The 20,855-nt window shown below is 39.5% G+C and overlaps 1 protein-coding gene across 1 annotated transcript in view; it reads right to left on the minus strand.

The window, feature by feature from the left end:
• Dnah9 (dynein axonemal heavy chain 9) overlaps positions 1-20,855 on the minus strand; it is a 322,533-nt gene that overhangs the window by 94,608 nt on the left and 207,070 nt on the right. Inside the window, exon 49 of the mRNA XM_021213724.1 lies at positions 14,516-14,776. Within this exon, the coding sequence (XP_021069383.1) occupies positions 14,516-14,776 (261 nt within the window). The remainder of the gene's footprint in view (positions 1-14,515; positions 14,777-20,855) is intronic.

The following is a 20,855-nucleotide window of genomic DNA, read 5'->3' on the forward strand; positions in this document are numbered from 1 at the left end:
CCTGGCAAACACAAAAGTGAATGCTCACAGTCAGCTATTGGATGGAACACAGGGCCCCCAATGGAGGAGCTAGAGAAAGTACCCAAGGAGCTGTAGGGGGTTGCAACCCTGTAGGTGGAACAACAATATGAACTAGCCAATACCCCCTGGGCTGGTGTCTCTAGCTGCATATGTAGCAAAAGATGGCCTAATTGGCCATCATTGGGAAGAGAGGCCCCTTGGTCTTGCAAACATTTTTATGACCCAGCACAGGGGAAGGCCAGGGCCAAGTAGTGGGAGTGGGTGGGGAGGGGAGCAGGGGCGGGGGGGGTATAGGGAACTTTCAGGATAGCATTTGAAATGTAAATAAAGAAAATAATAATAATAATAAAAAACTGCAAAAAATATCTATGTACAAAACAGGAAATCTGGGACACTATGAAAAGACAAACTATATGAATAATAGGGATAGAGGAGAAGAAACCCAGGTCAAAGTCACAGAACATATTTTCAAGAAAACCTCCTCAACCTAAAGAAGGAGGTGCTTATTAAGGTATAAGAAACACACAGAACACCAAATAGATAAGATCAGAAGAGAAATTCCTTATAACACATAATAATAAAAACACTAAATATACATGAGAAATACTAAATACAAATGAAGAAAGAGTATAGAAATCAGCAAAGGGAAAACCAAGTAACATAAAGGCAGACCCATCAGACTAAGACCTGATTTTTCAATGGAGACTCTGAAAGCTATAAAAGTCCAGACAGATATTCCTAAAAGCTCTGAAAGAACAAAGATGTCAAACCAGGCTACTATACCCAGCAAAACTATCAATCGTAATCGATAGAGAAAGAAAACCACTCAATAATATCTACCAATCCAGTTCTACAGTAAGCACAAGAAGGAAAACTTCAGTCTGAAGAGGTTAACCACACCCAAGGAAACACAAGGAACAAATAATCCCAGAAGAGTAAATCAAATGAAGGGGTGAAAAACCTACTCCATAACAATAAAATAACAAGAATCAATAAAATGTTCATTGATAACTATCAACATCAATGGTCTCGATTTCCCTATAAAAAGACACTGACTGACTAGATTATGAAACAGAGTCCATTTTTCAGCTGCTTTTAAGAAAAACACTTTACCATCAATGATAGATATCTCCTTAGGGTAAACAAATGGAAAAAGATATTCCAAGTGTGGCTATTTTATATCTGACAAAATAAACTTCAAACCAAAAATAACCAGAAGAGATAGAAAAGCATACTACAAACACAAAAGTAAAACTTCCAAGAGAATATTTCAATTCTAAATCTTCACATACCAAACAGCAGAGCACCCAAGTTCATAAAAGAAATACTGCTACAGCTAAAAATCATACTACTGACCCCCAAATGGTGATAATGGGTAATTTCAGTGCCCTACTCTTGCCAATAGACAAAAGCTAAGCAGGGAAATGCCAGAGTAATACAATGCCATAAATCAAATTGACTTAGTAGATATTTACAGAACTTGCCACCCAAATACAAAAGAATATATCTTTCAGCAGCTCATGGAGCTTTCTTCAAAATTGACTAAATATTTGCACATAAAGTAAGTCTCAACAGATGTAAGAAAACTGAAATAACTTCCTGCATCGTATCTGACCACCATGGACCAATACTGGATATCAACAACAGGAAGTATAGAGACTCATGAAAAATGAGCAACTTACCACTGAATGAAAAAATGGATCAGGACAGAAATCAAGAAAGTAATGAGAAACTTTTAGAAATGAATGAAAATGGAAACAGAGCATGCCCCAAACCTATGGGACACAGTGAGGACAGGTTTAAGAGAAGTTTATAGCACTAAGTGGCAACATTAAAAAAATTGGAGAGATATTAACAACTTAATGGCATATCTGAAAGCTCTAGAACAAAAAGAAAAATACCCCAAAAGAATAGAAAACAAGAAATAATCATACTCAGGACTGAAGTTGAATATAAGAATAAAAAAACAAAAACCAAAACAAAGAATCAATGGGATGAAGAGAAAACGGTTCTCTGAGAAAACCAATAAGATTGATAAACCTTTAGTTAAATTACCTAAAAGTCCTGACAGAAGAGCCAAATAATAAAATTAGAGATAAAAGGGAGGCATCATAACAGATAACAAGGAAATATAAACTATATTACATGAGTACTTTAAAAATATGTACTCTACTAATCTGGAAAACCAAAAAGAAACGGATGAATTATTTGGCATATAGGGCCTAACAAACTTAAATCAAGATCAGAAAAGAAACTCATGAAAATAGAGGAAGGAAGAAAAACAGGTCAAAGGCACAGAAATTACTTTCAACTAAATCATAGAAGAAAATTTCTCCAACCTTGACCAATGCAACTTATAACAGAAAGCATTTAATTGGAAGCTTGCTTTCAGTTTCAGAGTGTTAATATATGTGTTCATCCATGACCACCAAAATGGCAGGTATGGCTCTGGACTAGTATCTGAGTGAGAGCTCATAGGATTCACAAGTTGCATATACACACACACACACACACATACACACACACACATATGAGAGAGAGAGAGAGAGAGAGAGAGAGAGAGANAGAGAGAGAGAGAGAGAGAGAGAGAGAGAGAGAGAGAGAGAATGAGTGAGCAAAAGCAAAAGACTGGATTTGGGGTGGACTTTTTAAATCTCAATGTCCACCCCCTCAATGACAAATTCCCTACAAGAAAGCCACACCCATATTCCTAACTGGTCCACTAACTGGGGACCAAATATTTCAATATATGACCCCATGGGGGTCATCCTCACTCAGCCCAGCACAGACCTATAAACTCTAGTGAAATAGAAGGAGTAATTAAAAGTCCCTTCCCCATAAAAGCACAGAATTCCATCAGACCTGGTACGACAGGTTAGGGAGCTTCTAACAGCTAAGCTTCTAAATGGAAAACTGTAGTCTACTTGGTTCCATCTTTCTACAATATGGATAGTGAAAACTGGAGCATTATTTAGAGATAGTGTATGCTGAACTTACTGACGCCTTTACTAAGTCATGGGTAAGTCCCTTTTTTATTCTTTTCCAATGAGACTTCCTAGAGGTTTGTATTGTTTGTTCAGCACACTCCCTCTCCTGGTTCCCATATATGTGTGTGCATATGTGCAGATCAGAAGACAACCTTGGCTACCATCCAGGTATCATGTGCTCTCTGTCTTTTGAGACAGGTTCTCTCACTGGTCTAGAACTTGCTAGACTAGGTTTAGGCTGCCTGAGCAGTGAATTAGGGTGTTCTAACTTGGCCTCTCCAGCCCTTAAGTGAGTGTGTACCATCATGGCCAGCTTTTTAAAAACTTGGGTTATGGTGAGTGAACTTAGGTCTTTGTGTTTGCAAGACTAGCATGTTATAGACTGAGCTACCTCCTCAGCCCCAATACTTCAAAATTATTAACAGAAATGTTAATTCCAGTGCTTAGTATTTGAAGGAGCCTACATATACCTGGATCCTTCCAACACTGAGTAGTATGTTTTAATTATCATTTGATAGGTTAAAAATAAAACATTGGTATAATTCCTTTATATAATTATATGTGGGTATGCATATTCAGTAGTAATCTAAACATTTCCTGATCCTTCTCTCCAGCTGCCCTAACCATTTTACTGGTTTATGCAAGCCATTTGGATTTTTATTTTTTGTTTTTGTTATTTGCATATTTTCTAAAGGTTATCATTTTTTAATGATTACCATATTAGTCAGGGTCTTTGCAGGCAAAACCATAAGGCAACATACCAGCTCTCGTGAGGAAAGTTAACCAAAGGAGTGGACCATGAAAGTGTAGATCTATTTTTTTTAAGGTCATAATTGGCTTTTCTTTGTGTTTCCTAGACTCACATAGTGGTCTGGAACCAAAAGTTCAGAATGCTTTGCTCACTACATAAACAATTTGTATTTGTAGCCAGAGTTGTATAACCACAGCCTACTCTTGCAAGAAGCAATGAGGTCTTTGTGTTAAATGCCATCTACTACAAAAAAGGCATCCATGATGAGATGCGAGAAATGCTCTAATCTATGAATGTAATGAGAAATCTGTAGGAGTTGGCTTAATAATAAGTCCTATTAGCAAAGTAATAGAAGTAGGTTCTCCTCTTGGGACCATGGCCTGTCTACTCACATGTGCTTGGGCCCAATTACCATGCCAGGAATGGGTTCATCTTGTGGATTGGGCTTTATAGTCAACCAGAAAGTGATTGGTTACTGCCATGCCATTGGTGCTACTATTGTGTCAATGGGCAAATCTTGCCATCTGCTCATTACTCACAGAATTCACAGCTAATAAGCTGATGCTTAATTTTCCCTCTGATAGAACAGAGCACTTTCCAGCATCATGAAAGCTAGCCAGAAAAGATTCTTTAAGGGTGAGGTCCTGGTAGGTCTAATACATTCAGGTTAATGGCCACACATTAAGAGTCCATAAGCTTCACTAATGGAATTCTGTGGGTTTAAGAAAAGAAGATGAAGACCAAGTTGAGTGGCTATGGAATGGAGGATGGATCTTGGAGGAGATGGCAGAGGGGATGAAAATGTTTACACTACGACTTATGAAATTCTTAAAGAATTAAGACATATTTTTATAAAAGCAACCATGTTTCAGCCAATCACAGGAATTGAGTTTCAGCCAACCAGAGGTACCAGCTGCTAATAAAATTAGAGTTTTTCTTTATTTTCGGTTTGATGGGAAGCCATTGAAAGATTAAGACAGGGAATGAAATGATGAAATTTTTGTTTTGAAAGCTTGATATGGGATTTGAAAACTTCTAGCAGGGGTGATGGCTATGGAAGCTAGGCAACTAAAGTTGTCTAGGGAAAGAGGATGGGTTGTCTTAGAGTTTTTGCTAAGTAGATTAATGTGAGGAATCTGGAGGGAGCTGTTACCTCCAGCTATGGATGAGCTAGGGCTGAAGGAATGCATGCCTGCATCTTCATGGCTGTTCTTCCTGTGACTTCCTGGGCTCATGGGGGCAAAGGTCAAAGAAAGGGGAGGACAAAGGCACCCTTGATACTCACCAGTCTTCTGGGTCATGGGAAAAACAGAATGGGAAAACTGATGGGATGAATAATAGAGGGGAGAGACGTTCATGGATGCTTCCCAGCACAGTTCTAAAGCTTTTCACATAGAGCTATCTACCTTTTCTCTTACATACTGTGAGTTTCCTGTGGAATTTTATGGTATCTTGTCCTCTCCAACAGTTTAAAGGTTTTGTGTTGTGAAATTTAGTACTATTTTTCACACTCACATTGTATTTTGTTTCTGTTCAAAGAAAGCTCTTGCGAGTCTAAAAATTGAGCTAAACAACTTATGCCAAGTTTGCTTCTTTTAAACTCTCATTTCTTTCCTATGCATCAGTATTTTATAAGGCAGTGGTGTCTTGTTTTTTCATTAAAGGAGGATACACCATGTAGAATTCAGCAAAGAAAAAAATGGATCTGAACAGCATTCATAACTTCAGTAATAAAAGATATTTATGTCCTGATGTATTCTATCTAGTAGGGTTTTTCTTTGTTTGATTTGGATCTATCTTCTTGTTAGTCTTCTACCACACCCTTCTATGTCTTTACCTACATGTGCATATAATATATAATACTTATATGTACATGTTAGTCATTCTATTTTTAAACCTCTTTTTTTACTGAAAATATAAAACTTCTTATGCCGCTATTTTATAAATCATGATTTAAAATGAACTGCTTCTCTCACTTGAATATGTCATAATTTAGCCAGTTTCATGTTATTGAACATTCAGACTATAAAACTGATTAAAAAATATAAACTTCTAATGACATTAGAGACAAACTAAAAACCAAATTGGACTTGAATTAGATTTATATGTAACTTATGAGTAAACTGGAGGAACGATGACAGAGAAAGTACTCATCACATTCCTAAGCTTGATCTGTGTCTTTTTCTGCACCATTTCTGAATCCTTCAAAAACAAGGTACAGCTTTCTTCACAGTTTCAGCAAATTTCCTTACACTTATTTGTATGTTATGTTTTGGTTGTTATTTTGAAATTGTTTTCCAACTGGCTACTGCTGATATTAGAAAAGCTATTAAATCTTATAATTTATTTTTCAATAAGACCCCTTCCCTTCTTTTATTTGTTTTACTCTACTTCTATAACTTTTATGAAAAATAACACATTTATTTGCTATTCCATAGTATGCATGCAGTTGATACTTTTTATTTATTATTGCATTAGATAAGAATCCAGGACAAATTCTTTTTAGTAATAGTAGCAAAGGGAGTTTTGTTGTGCTTTTCCTATGTTAATGGGAATGTGTCTCCTGCCCTTTTGGTAGGGTTCTTTGCCCTTGGGTTTGGTTAGCTGCCTGCTGTTAGCAATATATCCAAATTCTCTGTCATTCCTACTTTGCTATGTAACAGTTATTAAATTGTATTAAACACCATTGTTACTGTTTGACTATATAATGTCGTGTTCCCATCCTCCCCCATCCCCAACCACAAAGGCTCATGATTTGAAGGCTTAGACCATAGATAGTGATGTGACTTGTCAAAGCAATAGAATCTTAGGTGGTGAGGTCAAGATAGTTCCCTGTTGGTGGGTCCTTGGGAGTATATTATCCCTGCTCCTTTACTGTCTTATTCTCTGTTTCTGGTTGACCATAAAGCAAATAACTCCCCTCCATCACATGCTTTTGCTGATCTGTGTGTCTACCTGGGGCTAAGAAGCTGGGTTTTTCTGAGATGTGAGTCATTTGCCTCTCTTCTGCTGTTTCTGTCAGGCATATTGTCACAGAGTGAAGTAGCAAATACAGTCATTTTGCCATTTCTCAAAGGGACTTCCAGCTTTTCTTCTTAAAATGTGATGGGTATGGTTATATAAATGGTTTATTGTCTTGTACGACTTGCTTGCATATTGGTGTTTGATTAGATTCATGTGATTAGCATTTTGCACAGGCTTCATGTGACTGCTCATAAATTAATCAGAGGTTTTATTTTCCTTATATAATGCCTGTCACTTTTAGGATTACCGTTGTTCCATAATAAGGTTCCTGAGAAATCCAATAGGAAAAAAAGAATGCCTAATCCTTTTAAGCTGGAATTCCAAAAGTTATTTGAATATAAAATGTGTTTTAATATTGCTTATTAATAAGATAGAAAGCCAAATGACAGATTGGAAAAGAGTATCACAATATATATACCAAGAATTAATAGAAAAAAACAAAAAAGTGTAAATTAGTAGCAAGAAGAAAAGTTATTTCAAGTGAAAATGGGCCACCTATGCCACAGTCAAGTTCTTGGCTTCCAGCAGGACCTTGCCTTTCTGCAACTACCCATTGGTTCTTTCTAGTTTGCCTCTACAACCTCACTAGGTACCCCATTTTTCCCATATCCTCCTTCAGGATTACATCTGAGAACCATTCCTCTCCCATGTTTTCCTACAACTTACCAGATTTCGCCTGGGTGTGAACAGTGAACTGGCCTAGCTTGGTCTTCTCTGAGTTCAGAGCTATATTGAGAAGGAGTTCTAGGCTTAGATCAGGATTCTCCCCACCTATCCCTCAAACCACGGGACTTTCTCATGTCATATATAACCTTTAAACCCAGGCAGACTGTCCTCCACACTCTGTTCTGAACATGATGCACTTCTCATATACCAGTCCAGTCCTCTCTGCCTATCTGACTTCAATCTGTCCAAGCCATTTTTAAACTCTACACACAAATTGCCCCCACATCTTCCCTTCTTTTCCACCCTACCCGGTCCATGACAAATTCCAAACAAATGAAGTCCACATGGCCATATCTCATCACAAAAATATCAACAATGTGAAAGATCAAGTCAACATGTTCTCCCTGAAACCTATCATCGGTCCTGTCAAAATATTTGCCAATGAGAATTACTTAGATGAACTCCAGGACACAGAATTCAAAAGAACAATCATAATCATTATCAAAGAACTCAAGGAGTTTAAAGAAGATACTTAGCAACAGTTTAGTGACATCAAGAAAAAAGAGCCTGAGGATAAACATCGAGTGATGCCCAAGAAAACACAAACATAAGGGTGATGGAAACGGTGAAGATAACCCAAGACTTGAGCATGGAATTCATTCCTGCCTTTACTCCTCTCAGTGATGAGGAGTGATCCTAGAGTTACACAGTACAATATCTACCCTGTCCTCCAGCCCTACAAGTTGCTTTTAGTCATGATATTTATCATAGCAATAGAAACCCTAACTACATAGAGGTCAGCATTAATTGTCAATCTGACAGAATCTAGAATTACTTGGGTGGTGGGTCTCTAGGCATGCCTGTGGAGGATTATCTTGATTATATTAATAGATATGGGAAGACCTATCACACTTGTACATAGGACCATTCCCAAGCAGGGGATCTGGGGCTGAATTAAATAAAGACAACAAGCTAAGTAGCAGGTAGCATTCATTCCTTGCTTGCTGCTATCTTGACTATAGATGCTTTGTGGCCAGGTGTCTCAAGCTCCTGCCCCTGTGACTTCTGCTGAGATGGACTGCAGCGTGGGACTGTGAGCTAGAAGAAGCCCTTTGCCTTCAAGTTGCCTTTCTCAGGGTTTTGCATCACAGCAATAGGAGAAGAAATTAAGACAAATATCATACATACCCCAAGTGAAATGGATTTGTAAGTTTTCTTGAATTATTTCACTATGGACATTAAACCATCATGTTGCATATCTAAAGTATATACAATAAAAAGAGAAATTAAGTTAGTAGCATCAAACTGCATTTATATTTATATACTTTTATAACTATGGCTGGGCTGGGACTTTCTAAGTAGCCCTGGCCTTAAGTTTTCATCAAACTTCCTGCTTCTTCTCCCCAAGTATAGGGATTATTATTATGTATCACACCTAGCTAAAATATAATATATCTACATGCATGTTTCCAGAAATGTGAATACATAAAGAATTGCTGGTGTCGAGACCCGTGGATTGTTACAGGAGCCCTTCTGAGGGGAAAACTGTGGCTGGGGGAGAGTTTTATAAATGGGAAGGGTTTTATATTTGACTCTGCAGGTTCTATGCTATTTGAATTATTTAGTGATAAAAGTGCTACTGCATATTTTGTGTATAATAAAAATAAATTCACTGTAAAATGCATGGAAAATAGAAAATTACAGGTAACTCTGTGGAGGGGAAAAGGCCATGACATTAAAAGATAAAACACCCCTAAACTAAGGCAGCAAAGTTACACTGGATTTATTTCATCTCAGTAATAAAAGCAAAATAAAACTGCCATTACGGAGCCAGAAGATGCAGAGTTACTACTGAGCTCTGACTTACAGGTATTGTTTATGCATCAGCTAAAGATTTATTCTTAACATCTAGAATAATGAGCAAACAAGGAAATGGTTCTTAAGTGCCAGAGTCCTGAGAATATCAAAGGGTTGGCAAATAATGTCCAGGAGACCTCCAGCTACATGGACCTCCTTGATCCATCTTACTCCATCAACATGATCAAAACAAACAAACAAACAAAGAGCCATTTGACCCTTGCCACCTGCGGAGGGTACCTTTACAACCTCTCCTGTCTTATCGGCATCAGAGCCACCTACATATATACCTGCAGTTCACTCATAACATGCCCCTCATGATTCCATGTTTTTTGCAAATGTTTTTCCTAAGTAGGATATCCCTTCCTATCACTGACTTTATCCTAATAACATTTGCAATTTTAATTTAATTTCTTTTTTTGTTTCCTACGTGGTCAGGCAGTTAGCTCTGCCCTCTTCCAAGCAGTCAAGTCATTGAAAAGGATTTGTTTCGGTTGTGTATTACTATATGTACATAGCCTATAAACCATAATAGAAGTAGAAGGCTAAGGGTACATGCAAGCCCATATACACTGCCTGTGGCCCCCAGAGGCCACCACATGCACTTTCCTTCACTATCAGTCTCATAGTTGCCTTATCAACAAAGAGCATGTTCATGCATCTATTTTTTTTATTCAAACATTAAGTGATTTTGAGCATAGAACATGACTATTTAATTTTAATGACCTCCATCTCTGAATGATTATATAAAATTTCTGGTTAACATTTGTGTGTATACAATTATTATTGCTTTGGATTATAAGTTTTCATATATACCTTAATTTTCTGAAATTAATATTTTTATTTGTTACTGTAATTTGAGAAAACATCTGACAGAAGAGCAGAAGAGCAGGGGATGAACATTCTGCACAGGTTCTTTCAGAGCTCTTGGCTGTGGCTGGATTTATGGGGCTACAGAGAGAGGTTGGCATGGGCAGAGAAGAGTGGCAATGAGGACATAACAATTGGTGTGGTAGAAGAGGCATCACAGGGGAAATTTTATGGCATCTTGTAGTCATGATGACCATTTTGAACTGTATTCTAGACATAAGGAAAGTCAACGGAGGATCAAACTCCTGGTTTAAAAAGACGAGTTATATAAAGGATCATGGGAGACTTCCATGAACAGTCATACCCCTATGTTGGAAAAGCTAGGAGAAATTGACCAGTTTGCACATAAAAGAATGGCCCATGAAGAAATAGAGATTCTGAATAGATTGATAATGAGTGAGGAGATTGAATTAGGATAAAATATCCTCTTTCAAATAGATACCCAAGCCCAAGATCTGGTGGGTTCATGGAAGAAATTCATTAAACCTTTAAAGATGACTTATCAAGAATGCACTGTAAATTCTTCTAACAACAACAACATCAACAACAAACTCAGAAACACAGAGGAAGAAATACTTTCAAGTTCTGTTATGAAGCCAGCATTTCTTTGACACCAAAGACACAAAAGACCTCACAGGAAAACCATAGCCCAACAGCCCAAGAGCTTTGATGAACAAAGATGAAAAAGTCCTCAATAAGATGGTGGCAAGTTTCATTCCACAATACTTTTGGGAGGACCATTCACCAATATCAAATGGGATTTATCCCTGGGATGCAAGGACAGCTCAATAATAAAAATGGATTAAAAGACAAAAAAGTCATTTTCTTAGACATAGAAAAGTGGTAACAATATTTTAATAATATGCACTTGTTTTACTACAGAAACACTTGATGAATTAGATATAGAAGGGATGCACTTCAGTACAACTCAATAAGAAAAAAGGATACACTTCACATAAGGCAAATACACAGCTAACATTATGTGCAATGATGGGAGACTGAAATTATTTCCTCTAAGGTCTGGAAGATGAAAATGATGCCCAACCTTGTCACTTTATTCAACATTGGAGTTCAAGTCTTTGTAGGAGAAATAAAGTAACACACACACACACACACACACACACACACACACAAATAAGAGGCATGCGAGTAGGAAAAAGGATACAGTAAACTTGCTGTTTGCTGACAATGCAATGCCATATATAGAACTTAAACAACACATTTGTCCAGTTACGTTGGAGACAAAAAAAAATTGTACACAAAAGCCAGAAGCATTTCTCCACATTGTCAATGTTGGTTCCAAAAAAGAAACAAAGAGAATCATCCTGTCTTAGTTACTATTCTATTGCTGTGAAGAGACACTATAACCAAGGCAAGTTATAGAAGAAAGCATTTGATTGGCCTTGCTTAAAGTTTCAGAGGCTTAGTACATTATTAACATGGAAGGGAGAGTGACAGCATGCAGGCATGTTGCTGGAGAATTAGCTGAGTGCTACATCCTGATCTATAGGCAGTAGGTGCAGATGTGCACACATGTGTTCATACATGAACACATACATGCATACAAGCACACACATGCATACTCACAGGCCTGGTATGATCTTTTGAAACATTAAAGCCCATCTCCTGTGACATACATCTTCCAACAAGGCCACACTATCTTATCCTTCCCAAACAGTTCCACTAACTGGGGACCAGACATTCAAGCATATGAGCCTATGTGAGCCATTCTCAGTCAAATCACCACAAAGCCCATTTATAATAGGCTCACAATACCCCTAGGAATGAATTTAACCAAGAGGATAAAAGAGCAGAACACTGCAAACTATGAAACAATCTAAGATAAGGGAAAAGATATTATGTGACCATAGAGTAGAAAAACTTACTATTGTTAAAATGTCCGTAAGACTCAAAGTGATCTACATATTCAGGGTAATCCGCTTAAAAATTCAAATGCCATTTTTATAAGAGAAAAACTGAACCTAAAGTACATATGCATTCACAAAAACCCAAATCCCAAAGAATAAAACTAAAGCATCATATTGTCTGAGTTCAAAGTCTACTGCAAAGTGGTCCCGGCTTAAGCAGTAAACAAAGTGGTCAATAGAATTAAATACCTAGAACTGAGCATCTTAGTCTATGGTCAGTTGATTCTTGATAAAAATGCTAAGAATACCAGTCTCATGCAATAAACAGCATGAGGAAACTGGGCCTTCAAATGCAAAGGATTGAAAAAATACTCATATCACATATACAAATCAAACTTATAATGCATCACCGATTCAAGTGTAAGACCTAAAATTGTACAATCATTAGAGATTAAACTGGGGAAAACCTATACAACATTGTTTTGGACAATGATCTTTAGATCTGATCCCTAAGACACAGGAAGAAAAAACCAAAATGGATATTGATTATATAAAAATTAAAAAATAATTCTTCACGAAAAAGGAAAGAATAAGGAAAAAATGTACAGACTGGAAGAAAACATCTACAACCCATATACTTGATTTGGAGCTGATGGTAACTAAAATACACAACATCAAACAACTCCATAGACAGGAAGCAGCTCATTCAAGAAGAGGGTAAGAGATGCAAATAGTTTTAGGTGAAATACCTTGTATGGCTCACAGCTTCGAGAGGCTCAGAGTTCCTTAGAGAAACACAAGTTAAAGAACTCATCACCCAGGACTCTTAGAGGGGCAATTATCACAAAATTTGATGATGAGTCCTCAAGCAAGGACACAGATAAGGGGAACCTTTGTATACTTTTGATGGGAATTAAGATTAACACAGATAGTATAGAAAACAACACAGAGATGTCTCAGGAAAGCCCCAACATAATCACGGAATGATCCAGTGATCCTGTCTGTGGGTATTTATCTGGATGCTTTAAAAATCAGCATATCAAAGAAATGTCTGCACCTCCATGTTCATCACCTTTCACAGTAGCCACAGTTGGGAAAAACTCAAGGCTTCAGTAGATGAAGTGGATCATATGAAAATCTGTCATTTGTGAGATGACAGATGGAATTGGAAAACACTATGTCACACGAAATAAACCAAACATAGACAAACATCACATGGTGTTATTTATGTGCAGAATCTAAAATGGCACTGAAACATATAAGCAAAGATTGTAGCAGTAGCTACCAGAAATCTGATGGTTTGGGATAGTAGGTACGGAAGGCTTAATGTCAAAGCATTAGCTTTGGGAGATCTATCACTGCGGTAAATAGAGTTAAGAGTTAAAGACTATATGATTGATTATATAGCATTAAGAGAATAAATTTCAAGTCTTATCAGTACAAAGTTGCTAAGTATTGGGATGATTGATAGGATAACTAGCTTAATTCAATCACTCCACAGAGACATATACATAAAAACCACCTTCATAATTTGTCAGTGTGTATTCAAGGGGAGAGGAGATCTCAGATCACTGTGAAGCAAACTGGAGTCTAGAGGTGGGCACAGCATCAGGAAGTGAGTGTGGTTCATCAAGCAGATACAGGAGAGATTACTAAACCATTTGGATCCTGACTGCATTTTAAAAATAGCATTGACTAAGTTTTCTATTTATTTCCATTTCTATATCTATTTATGTATAATAAAGAGTCCATGAATTCCTGTCATCCCCTTTCTATGTCATCGGGAAATGAAATGGAAGGAAGAATGGGGCCATCCCACACAGCTAGGAGGAGGAAATGCCTTCTGCTGTCTGCAGCAGGCAGTGAGAAAAGGCACATTTCACCTCTTCTGAGGCAGAGGGATGGATCCAGTGTGATTTCTGCATCTGATTCCATCACTTCTTGAGTTACTGACTTATACTCTGTATTTTTAATCTACCAATCTATCAACTGAACAACGAACCAGAGAGTTTGCAGATTTTCATTCCTGTTTTATGAAAGTCGAGGTGCTTATCCTGGCTATAACAACATTGACAGAAACGAAGTTTTTCTTAGTGACTATTATTGATTATCCAGTTTTCATACATTATCTCGTCTAGTCATTATAACAATGGGGGTGTTTCTATCATCATTGCTTCCTCTTAGCAAACAAGGAGGCAGAGACTCAGCAAAGATAGATGACTCCCAAAGTAACACAGTAAATGTTCCTATATTTGCTTCAGAACATCTTAGGAAATGTAACCCCTGCGTCAAAAGATCTTAAGAAAGGTGTTAATTTTCTTAGCAACAAATAATCAGAGAACAAGTCATGGGTATACAAATAAAATATTTCTTTTTCGGTAATCTAGAAATCAGCAACGGGGAGAGGGGAGGGGAGGGGAGAGGAGAGGAGAGGTGTGTGGAAGAAAGGCAAGCCTGCTTGACCTTCCTACCTTGTTGAGAGTGTTGAGGGCTGCCTGAGCTGCGGTAAGGGCTGGCTCAGCCTTAGCCAGGTCCTCCTCACAGTCCTTCTGTTTCTGCTGCACCTCCAGCATGATCAGGGCCACCTTCTGCTCCTCCTCATCGGCGATGGCTTTCTCTCTGCTCACTTTGCTGGTCTCCACACCCACCACCTGGATCAGCTTGTCTGTATCTTCATTCTTCTGCCTCAGCTCCACTTCCTGGGTGGCAAGCTTGGCTTTCAGATCATCCACCTGCATCAGAGAACACGGAGCTCATGAAGAGCCCGATCAGAGTCACGGTGCTCATGGCTCCCTGGACTGAATTCTGTAGAACAGACCCGAGAGCTTACTCAAGAATACAGAGATAGAAAGCTGCATTCTTAAGTGAACCTAAACTCCTTGGACTGGGGAAAACAAGAAGGCATACAGGATACCCTCAGGTATGGTGGAATATTCTGAAATCCACACGCCGTCTCTTCGATGCCCAAATCATGTGGGATCCCTTTCACTTAATTAGCACTTATGTTTGTTAAAACTCCACAGGGCAGCATCCATGTTTGCTGCTTGTATTAGTCACAGTAACCAGGAAACGAAACCAGCCTAGGCAGCTATCAACTGAAGAATTGTGAGAGAGGAAGAAGAGACCTTAAGGGAAATGGAAAATAAAGAGTAATAAAATGAATCCAAGAGCAGAAACGGGGGGGCAGGAAGTAGATTAGCCAGGGGTGGTGTCTTGATTTGTTTCTCTGTTTCTGTGAGAAAATATTGACTAAAAGCAACTTGGGGAGGAAAGAGTTTTACCTTACAGGTTATTGTCCTTCAGAAGGAAACCAGGACAGAAGATTGAGACAGGAACTGAAACCGAGACCACAGAGGACATGGCTTACTGGCTTACTTTTCATGGCTCATATTGAGTTACTTTTCTTATACAACTCAGGAGCACCTGCCTAGGGTTAGTACCACCCACAGTGGGCTGGACCCTCTGCCCTCAATTAGCAATTAAGAAAATGCTCCACAGACGTGTCCACAATTCCCCAGTTGAGGTGCCTTCTTCCCAGGTGACTCTAGTGTGAGTTAAGTTGACAAAACTACCCAGCACAGTGTAGTGGGGGAAGGTAATGCATGAGGAAAATGTGTAATGACATGTGTGAGGAGGCCATGATGAAACTCACCTGTTTTCTGTGCAAATACAAAAAATACTATTTTTAATTAAAAAAAAAAAATCTTTAAAGAGCTTAACGTCATACTTTACCTGATTGGTAGCTATTTAATTACATTTGTATGTTGTCAAATGTGCTGAAGACTCACAAATCGGAATATCTATTCTGTGGCCTGAGAGCCAAGTGTGTGAATGGACAGTATCCAGGCATTGTATATAAACAAGTACAAGCCTGACCGGTGACCTCCAGCAACTCACCAGGGAGCCAACCCCTTGCCTTCAATAAAAATGAGAAAATAGAGATGCAACCAGGTAGCCTCCCTCCACTCCTAGAACCAATTTAGAGGGAGCCCACATAAAACTGCCTAATGACTACTTCAGGAAGACAGCCTGCTTTGAGTCAGAGATGTAGACTGATTGATATCCTGTTGCCACAATTCAGAAAGACATAGTAACTCCTATGTCAGTGTGGCAGTTGCCTTCCTTCAATGGCTGGGACCTAATTAACAATAGGCAACTAACAGTGGAATTATTTTTTGTCACTTCCAATGTAGGACCAAAGAAATCTCTAACCTATCCATACAATGCTCACTTCAAGGGAAGACTGCCTTCTCTTCCCCAGGTGAACTGCCTCTGCTCAGGGCCTTCTCTTTTTAAACAACAAAGCCACCCTACTCCTCCCCCTGGGTCTTGGCTAAAGACAGGCACAGCTGTGGTGCCAGATTCCTGTGCTGTTAGTAGGCACTGCTTTGGTAGCTTTGGATAGCTTCCACTTGGGTAGGTTTTATGAATTTCCACAATCCTTAACTACAAGTAGGTAACCATGTAAAGATTAGACAACTAGAGTACGAATGGTCATAGCCAGCTAGATTCCCCATAATGCCTCTGATGTCAAATATCATGGGGAGGCATAATGAGGTCTTGTAAGTAGATTAGAGAGGGTCTAGTTTTCTGTGTCTCTTCAGATCAGCAGAGTGATGGTTTGAGACTGTGTTTCCTGGGCCAGCATCAGCATCATCAGTGTCAGCACCAAAATCATAGGCACCAGCATCAGATTAAGCATCAGCATCACTGTCAGCCAGCATCAGCATCAACATCAGTAACAGCATTATCATCAATACCAGGACCAGCACCAGCACCATTATTGTCATCATCATTATCATCACCATCACACAATAACAAATTGATGATGCAAACACCTAGATCTTACTCCAGTCCCACTGAGTCAGAAAGTCTAAGGTGAGGCCTCGAGGGTCCTGTTGATTCTGCTAGCCTAGGTTTGAGACACGCTGGTCTAGCATAACAGCCTTTTCAAGTGCAGAGGGAAGACAGGCCTATTTATTCTGAAAAGCAAAGAAGCTGTTTGTGTTTGCAGTATGGCTCATAAACCTTACACTGCAGGCTGACCTCTTGCCTCTCATTTTCTTGCGGTGTATTGCATGCAACAACCGCAGATTACTTTGGAGCTCCTGGAACACGTCAAAACAGATTCAAGAGCTTTATGATGCAAAATGCATAAATCGAAAAAATAAAACTGAGGCTTAGACGCCGCTGATAATTCTCCCTTTCATGGCAGATCAAAAGGAAGAAAAGGAAAGGGGGTAAAAAAAGAATGTTCTTTAATTTGGTGCATTCACGGAAGCCAGAACCCGTTTTAACCTCTAATAGAGGCTGCTCCTTGGAACACGGCTTATATTCACGCGTTGGAAGGTTAATCTGCTTCCATCTCCCGTTGTTCAGCTGCAGAGTTACTTCTGCAAGGACAAAGATGCAATTGTAAATCAAAATGATTGAGCAGCATAATCAACCCGGCAAACACACCAGTAACTTTTTGTTTCTTTTTAAATCTTGAGAGAGTTGAGAAAATTGAAGTGTGGTTTTTTTTTTCTTCTTCTTCTTTTTTTCTGTGACGTTGTGTTTTTTTGCTGATTGCAGATATGGCTGTGACCTCAAGCCCAAGGTAAACAATCCTCTTCACCATGAATAGGTGTTTAATAGCTCTTAAGCTGTGATGTGGAGTGACAGCAGGGTCCTGCCAGTCAGAAAGAGCCCCCCCCACCCCCCGTAACTCCCAACAACAAGGAGCTGGGGTTCATTTTAGGATTCTTCAACAGAGGGACAGATCAGAGAAGGCTTAAAGCTTTTTTGTTCTCTTACTAAAACATCCAAGCCACACTTTGCATTTCTCCTTACTTAATTCCACCAAAGCAGAGCATTAAGACAATCTCAGGAACCCAGAAAAGGCTCTTTCCCACCGTAAGGCTGGCTCCATGGATCAGAACCATGCTCTGTCCTCAGGGAAATGCCCGAAGAAAGGGTAAAGGCACAGGGGCGGGGGGCTGTGGGAAAATTTTGGGTGTTTAAGGACCAAGCACATACTGCCAAAGAGAGAGGCTCCTTCCCAGAAGGAACTACCGACAAGGGCATGAATAATTCCTTAAGCTTAGAAATTGTTTTGGGAGGGGTAACAAACCACCCAGGATCAGGTGACACAGTGCAGACATGGGTGAGGCACACAGACAGGAACCATCTCTGAAGTTCTGCTGGACAGAATGGAGGGAGAAAATCTTAAGTAGAACAATATCCAAGGGTGTGGGAAGCCAGGTAATTTGCCATTACAAGATGGCGCCGACTTCCTGCATGCTTTCTTGATAAACAAGCAATGTGCACATGTGCGTTCGGGTATCCGCTGAGTCACTGCTCGCCCCGGAGCATGTTAATGAGGTTCTGATGGCATATCCAATCAGGAGGCTCCACGCCTATCCTAAGCATATATAAGCAGCACCAGTTTTCAGGCTCGGGGTCTTTCGCCACAGCAATCAAGCTCTCCCAATAAACGTGTGCAGAGGAATCCTGTTGTGTGGCGTCTTCCTTGCTGGCGAGGCGGGCGTCGACACAAGGGCCCAGAACATAGTTAGGAACACAGAGTCAAACACTGTGCATTCGCTGATTTATTCATGCAACAGCTATTAAATTAGTGTCATTCTGTCCAGTCATTCTTGAGCTCTTAGGGTATCGTGTTTGAACAGACAAGAATTCCTGTCCTTACAGAATTTGTAGCCAACTAATAGCAATAGACACAATTGATTCTATAACAGCTAAGAAACTTAAAGGTTATGTCAGATAAGGGAGCATACTATAGAGAAGCTTTAGGGTAGAATGATGAGGGGCAAGAGCAGAGGGAAGTGGCAATCTCTTCTGTCGTCATCAGAGTGGGACTTATTGGGAAGGTGATATGGAACCAAGATGTGTATCGTGGAGATTCTAGAGGGATGTCCAGGCATAGGAAACAGTCACGCTAAGTCCCAGTATATCTGAGAAGAGGATTCAGAGACAGGCTGGCTGTTGACAGTTGCTTCCGAGACGGGTTAGCAGGAGATGAAGTCTGGGAGCTAGAGTGGATCTATGAAGCCACTGGGAAGAAGAGAAGGGAACCAGAAGATCTTGAGCAGAAAAGACATGGTCTGATTTGTGTTTGAAACCAAACACCTTGGCTGCTCATTTGGTGTCAGACAGCAGAGGGACAAAACCAGAAGGAGATGTGTGAGTTCTGAGGGTGTTATGACTTAATCAGGTCAAGATGTCAGGAGCCCAGATGAGCTGGTGGCAGTGTAGGGAATGACTGGGGAATATCAATATATTGTGAAGCCTGAACTAACGGGGCATTCTGATGTCTTGGGAGTGAATATAGATGGAGAAAGGAATGAGCAGAGTTGAGGATGGCTCCAGAGATATGGGCTGAGATGGGTGATGGGGAATAAAAGGAGTGGAGGATAATATGGAACGGAGGAGAAACTATGAGTTCACTCTATCAGAAACAATCAGGCAGGAAGAATTTTTTTTTAAAAAAAAGATAATGAATTGGTAAAATAGCCAAGCAGACAGATTTTGTGATAGATAGGAAACACACAGAACTTGTGGATTCTTGGATGTGAGAAATTTCCAGTGTGAGTAATATTGGTAGCTAGAAGTGGTAATTACAGATGTAGAAAACACAGAAGGGGAGAGCTGGTGCTTGGCCATAGCAGATATTGAACCTGAGGCTAAGATTCTCCAATAGGCACACAAAGAGCTAGATTAGCTAATGGGATAACCTGGCACTTGCTTTTTAAATAGAGTCTCCTCTACTATGAGCATGAATATTTGTGCTTTCTTCATTGTCTATTCAAAGACATCTGAACAAAAGAAATGTTAGTGTCTGCTACATGAAGTCAGGACACCATTCACATTCCTCACTCTCTGGCTACTACTCTTTGTACAAAGAAACCAGCTGTGCCCAGAGAGGAGGAAGCAGGGAGATGGCACAAGTGTTAGAGGAGGTGTGGAGGCTCTGAGGGCCTTGAGGTGATGAGGGGAGAAAGAAAGGGAGGGGGCAGGATAAGTGGAAGTTATCAGAGAATCTGGCACCATACTGGTAGTTATACTCTGCTTTTCTCTGGGAATTCAGAGACTTGAAAAAAAAAAAAAAAAACAGAAGAGAAATGATAAAAAAGACACCTTTCTACAGCACAAAGGTACATGTGGGAAAGTGCTCATGCATTGCCTGGAGTTCCTGTGCTCCAGTTTCCAGCTCTGAGACAGGCTGAGGGTCATCACATAGCAACTTGATGATGACAGACAGACACTGAAGTAATATCAATTTGCCTAGAGGCAAAGCAAGAAAAAGACAGAAAGCCAATCCACAGAACAAACAAGGGAATGGTGTACTCTAGAAGATGAAACCATCAGCAGATTAGAGAAAACGCCCCCAACTTGCTGGATTCCGAGGTTCAAAGAATTCCATGAACCCATTTGTAAAAAAAAAAAAACAAAACAAAAAAAACAGACAAAGAAAGAAGCAACTGAGTGTACTGAGAAGGAGGACACAAGAAAATGCTGTTAGGGCATTAAAGTGTAACGGTGTCATTAAAACTCCTATTGGAAGCATATGAAGCAGAAGCAATATTACATGCCATAAAGCTAGGATTGTTGAAATTATCTTGAAACCCTCTCCTGGAATGCAGAGAAAATGGCCAGCAGGATGACAGCCACAGTGAGAACTCGATCAAATCGGGCACAGGAACCAGTGCCATTCATGGCTCCAAGAGGCCAGCCCAGGCCAGATGAACTGAGCATGCAACAGCTACGGAGTTAGCGTAGAAGAGTACAAGAGGAGTTTTCTTTTCAGATTGT

This window comes from Mus pahari, chromosome 14 (assembly GCF_900095145.1).
Source record: "Mus pahari chromosome 14, PAHARI_EIJ_v1.1, whole genome shotgun sequence".
Taxonomy (NCBI): domain Eukaryota; kingdom Metazoa; phylum Chordata; class Mammalia; order Rodentia; family Muridae; genus Mus; species Mus pahari.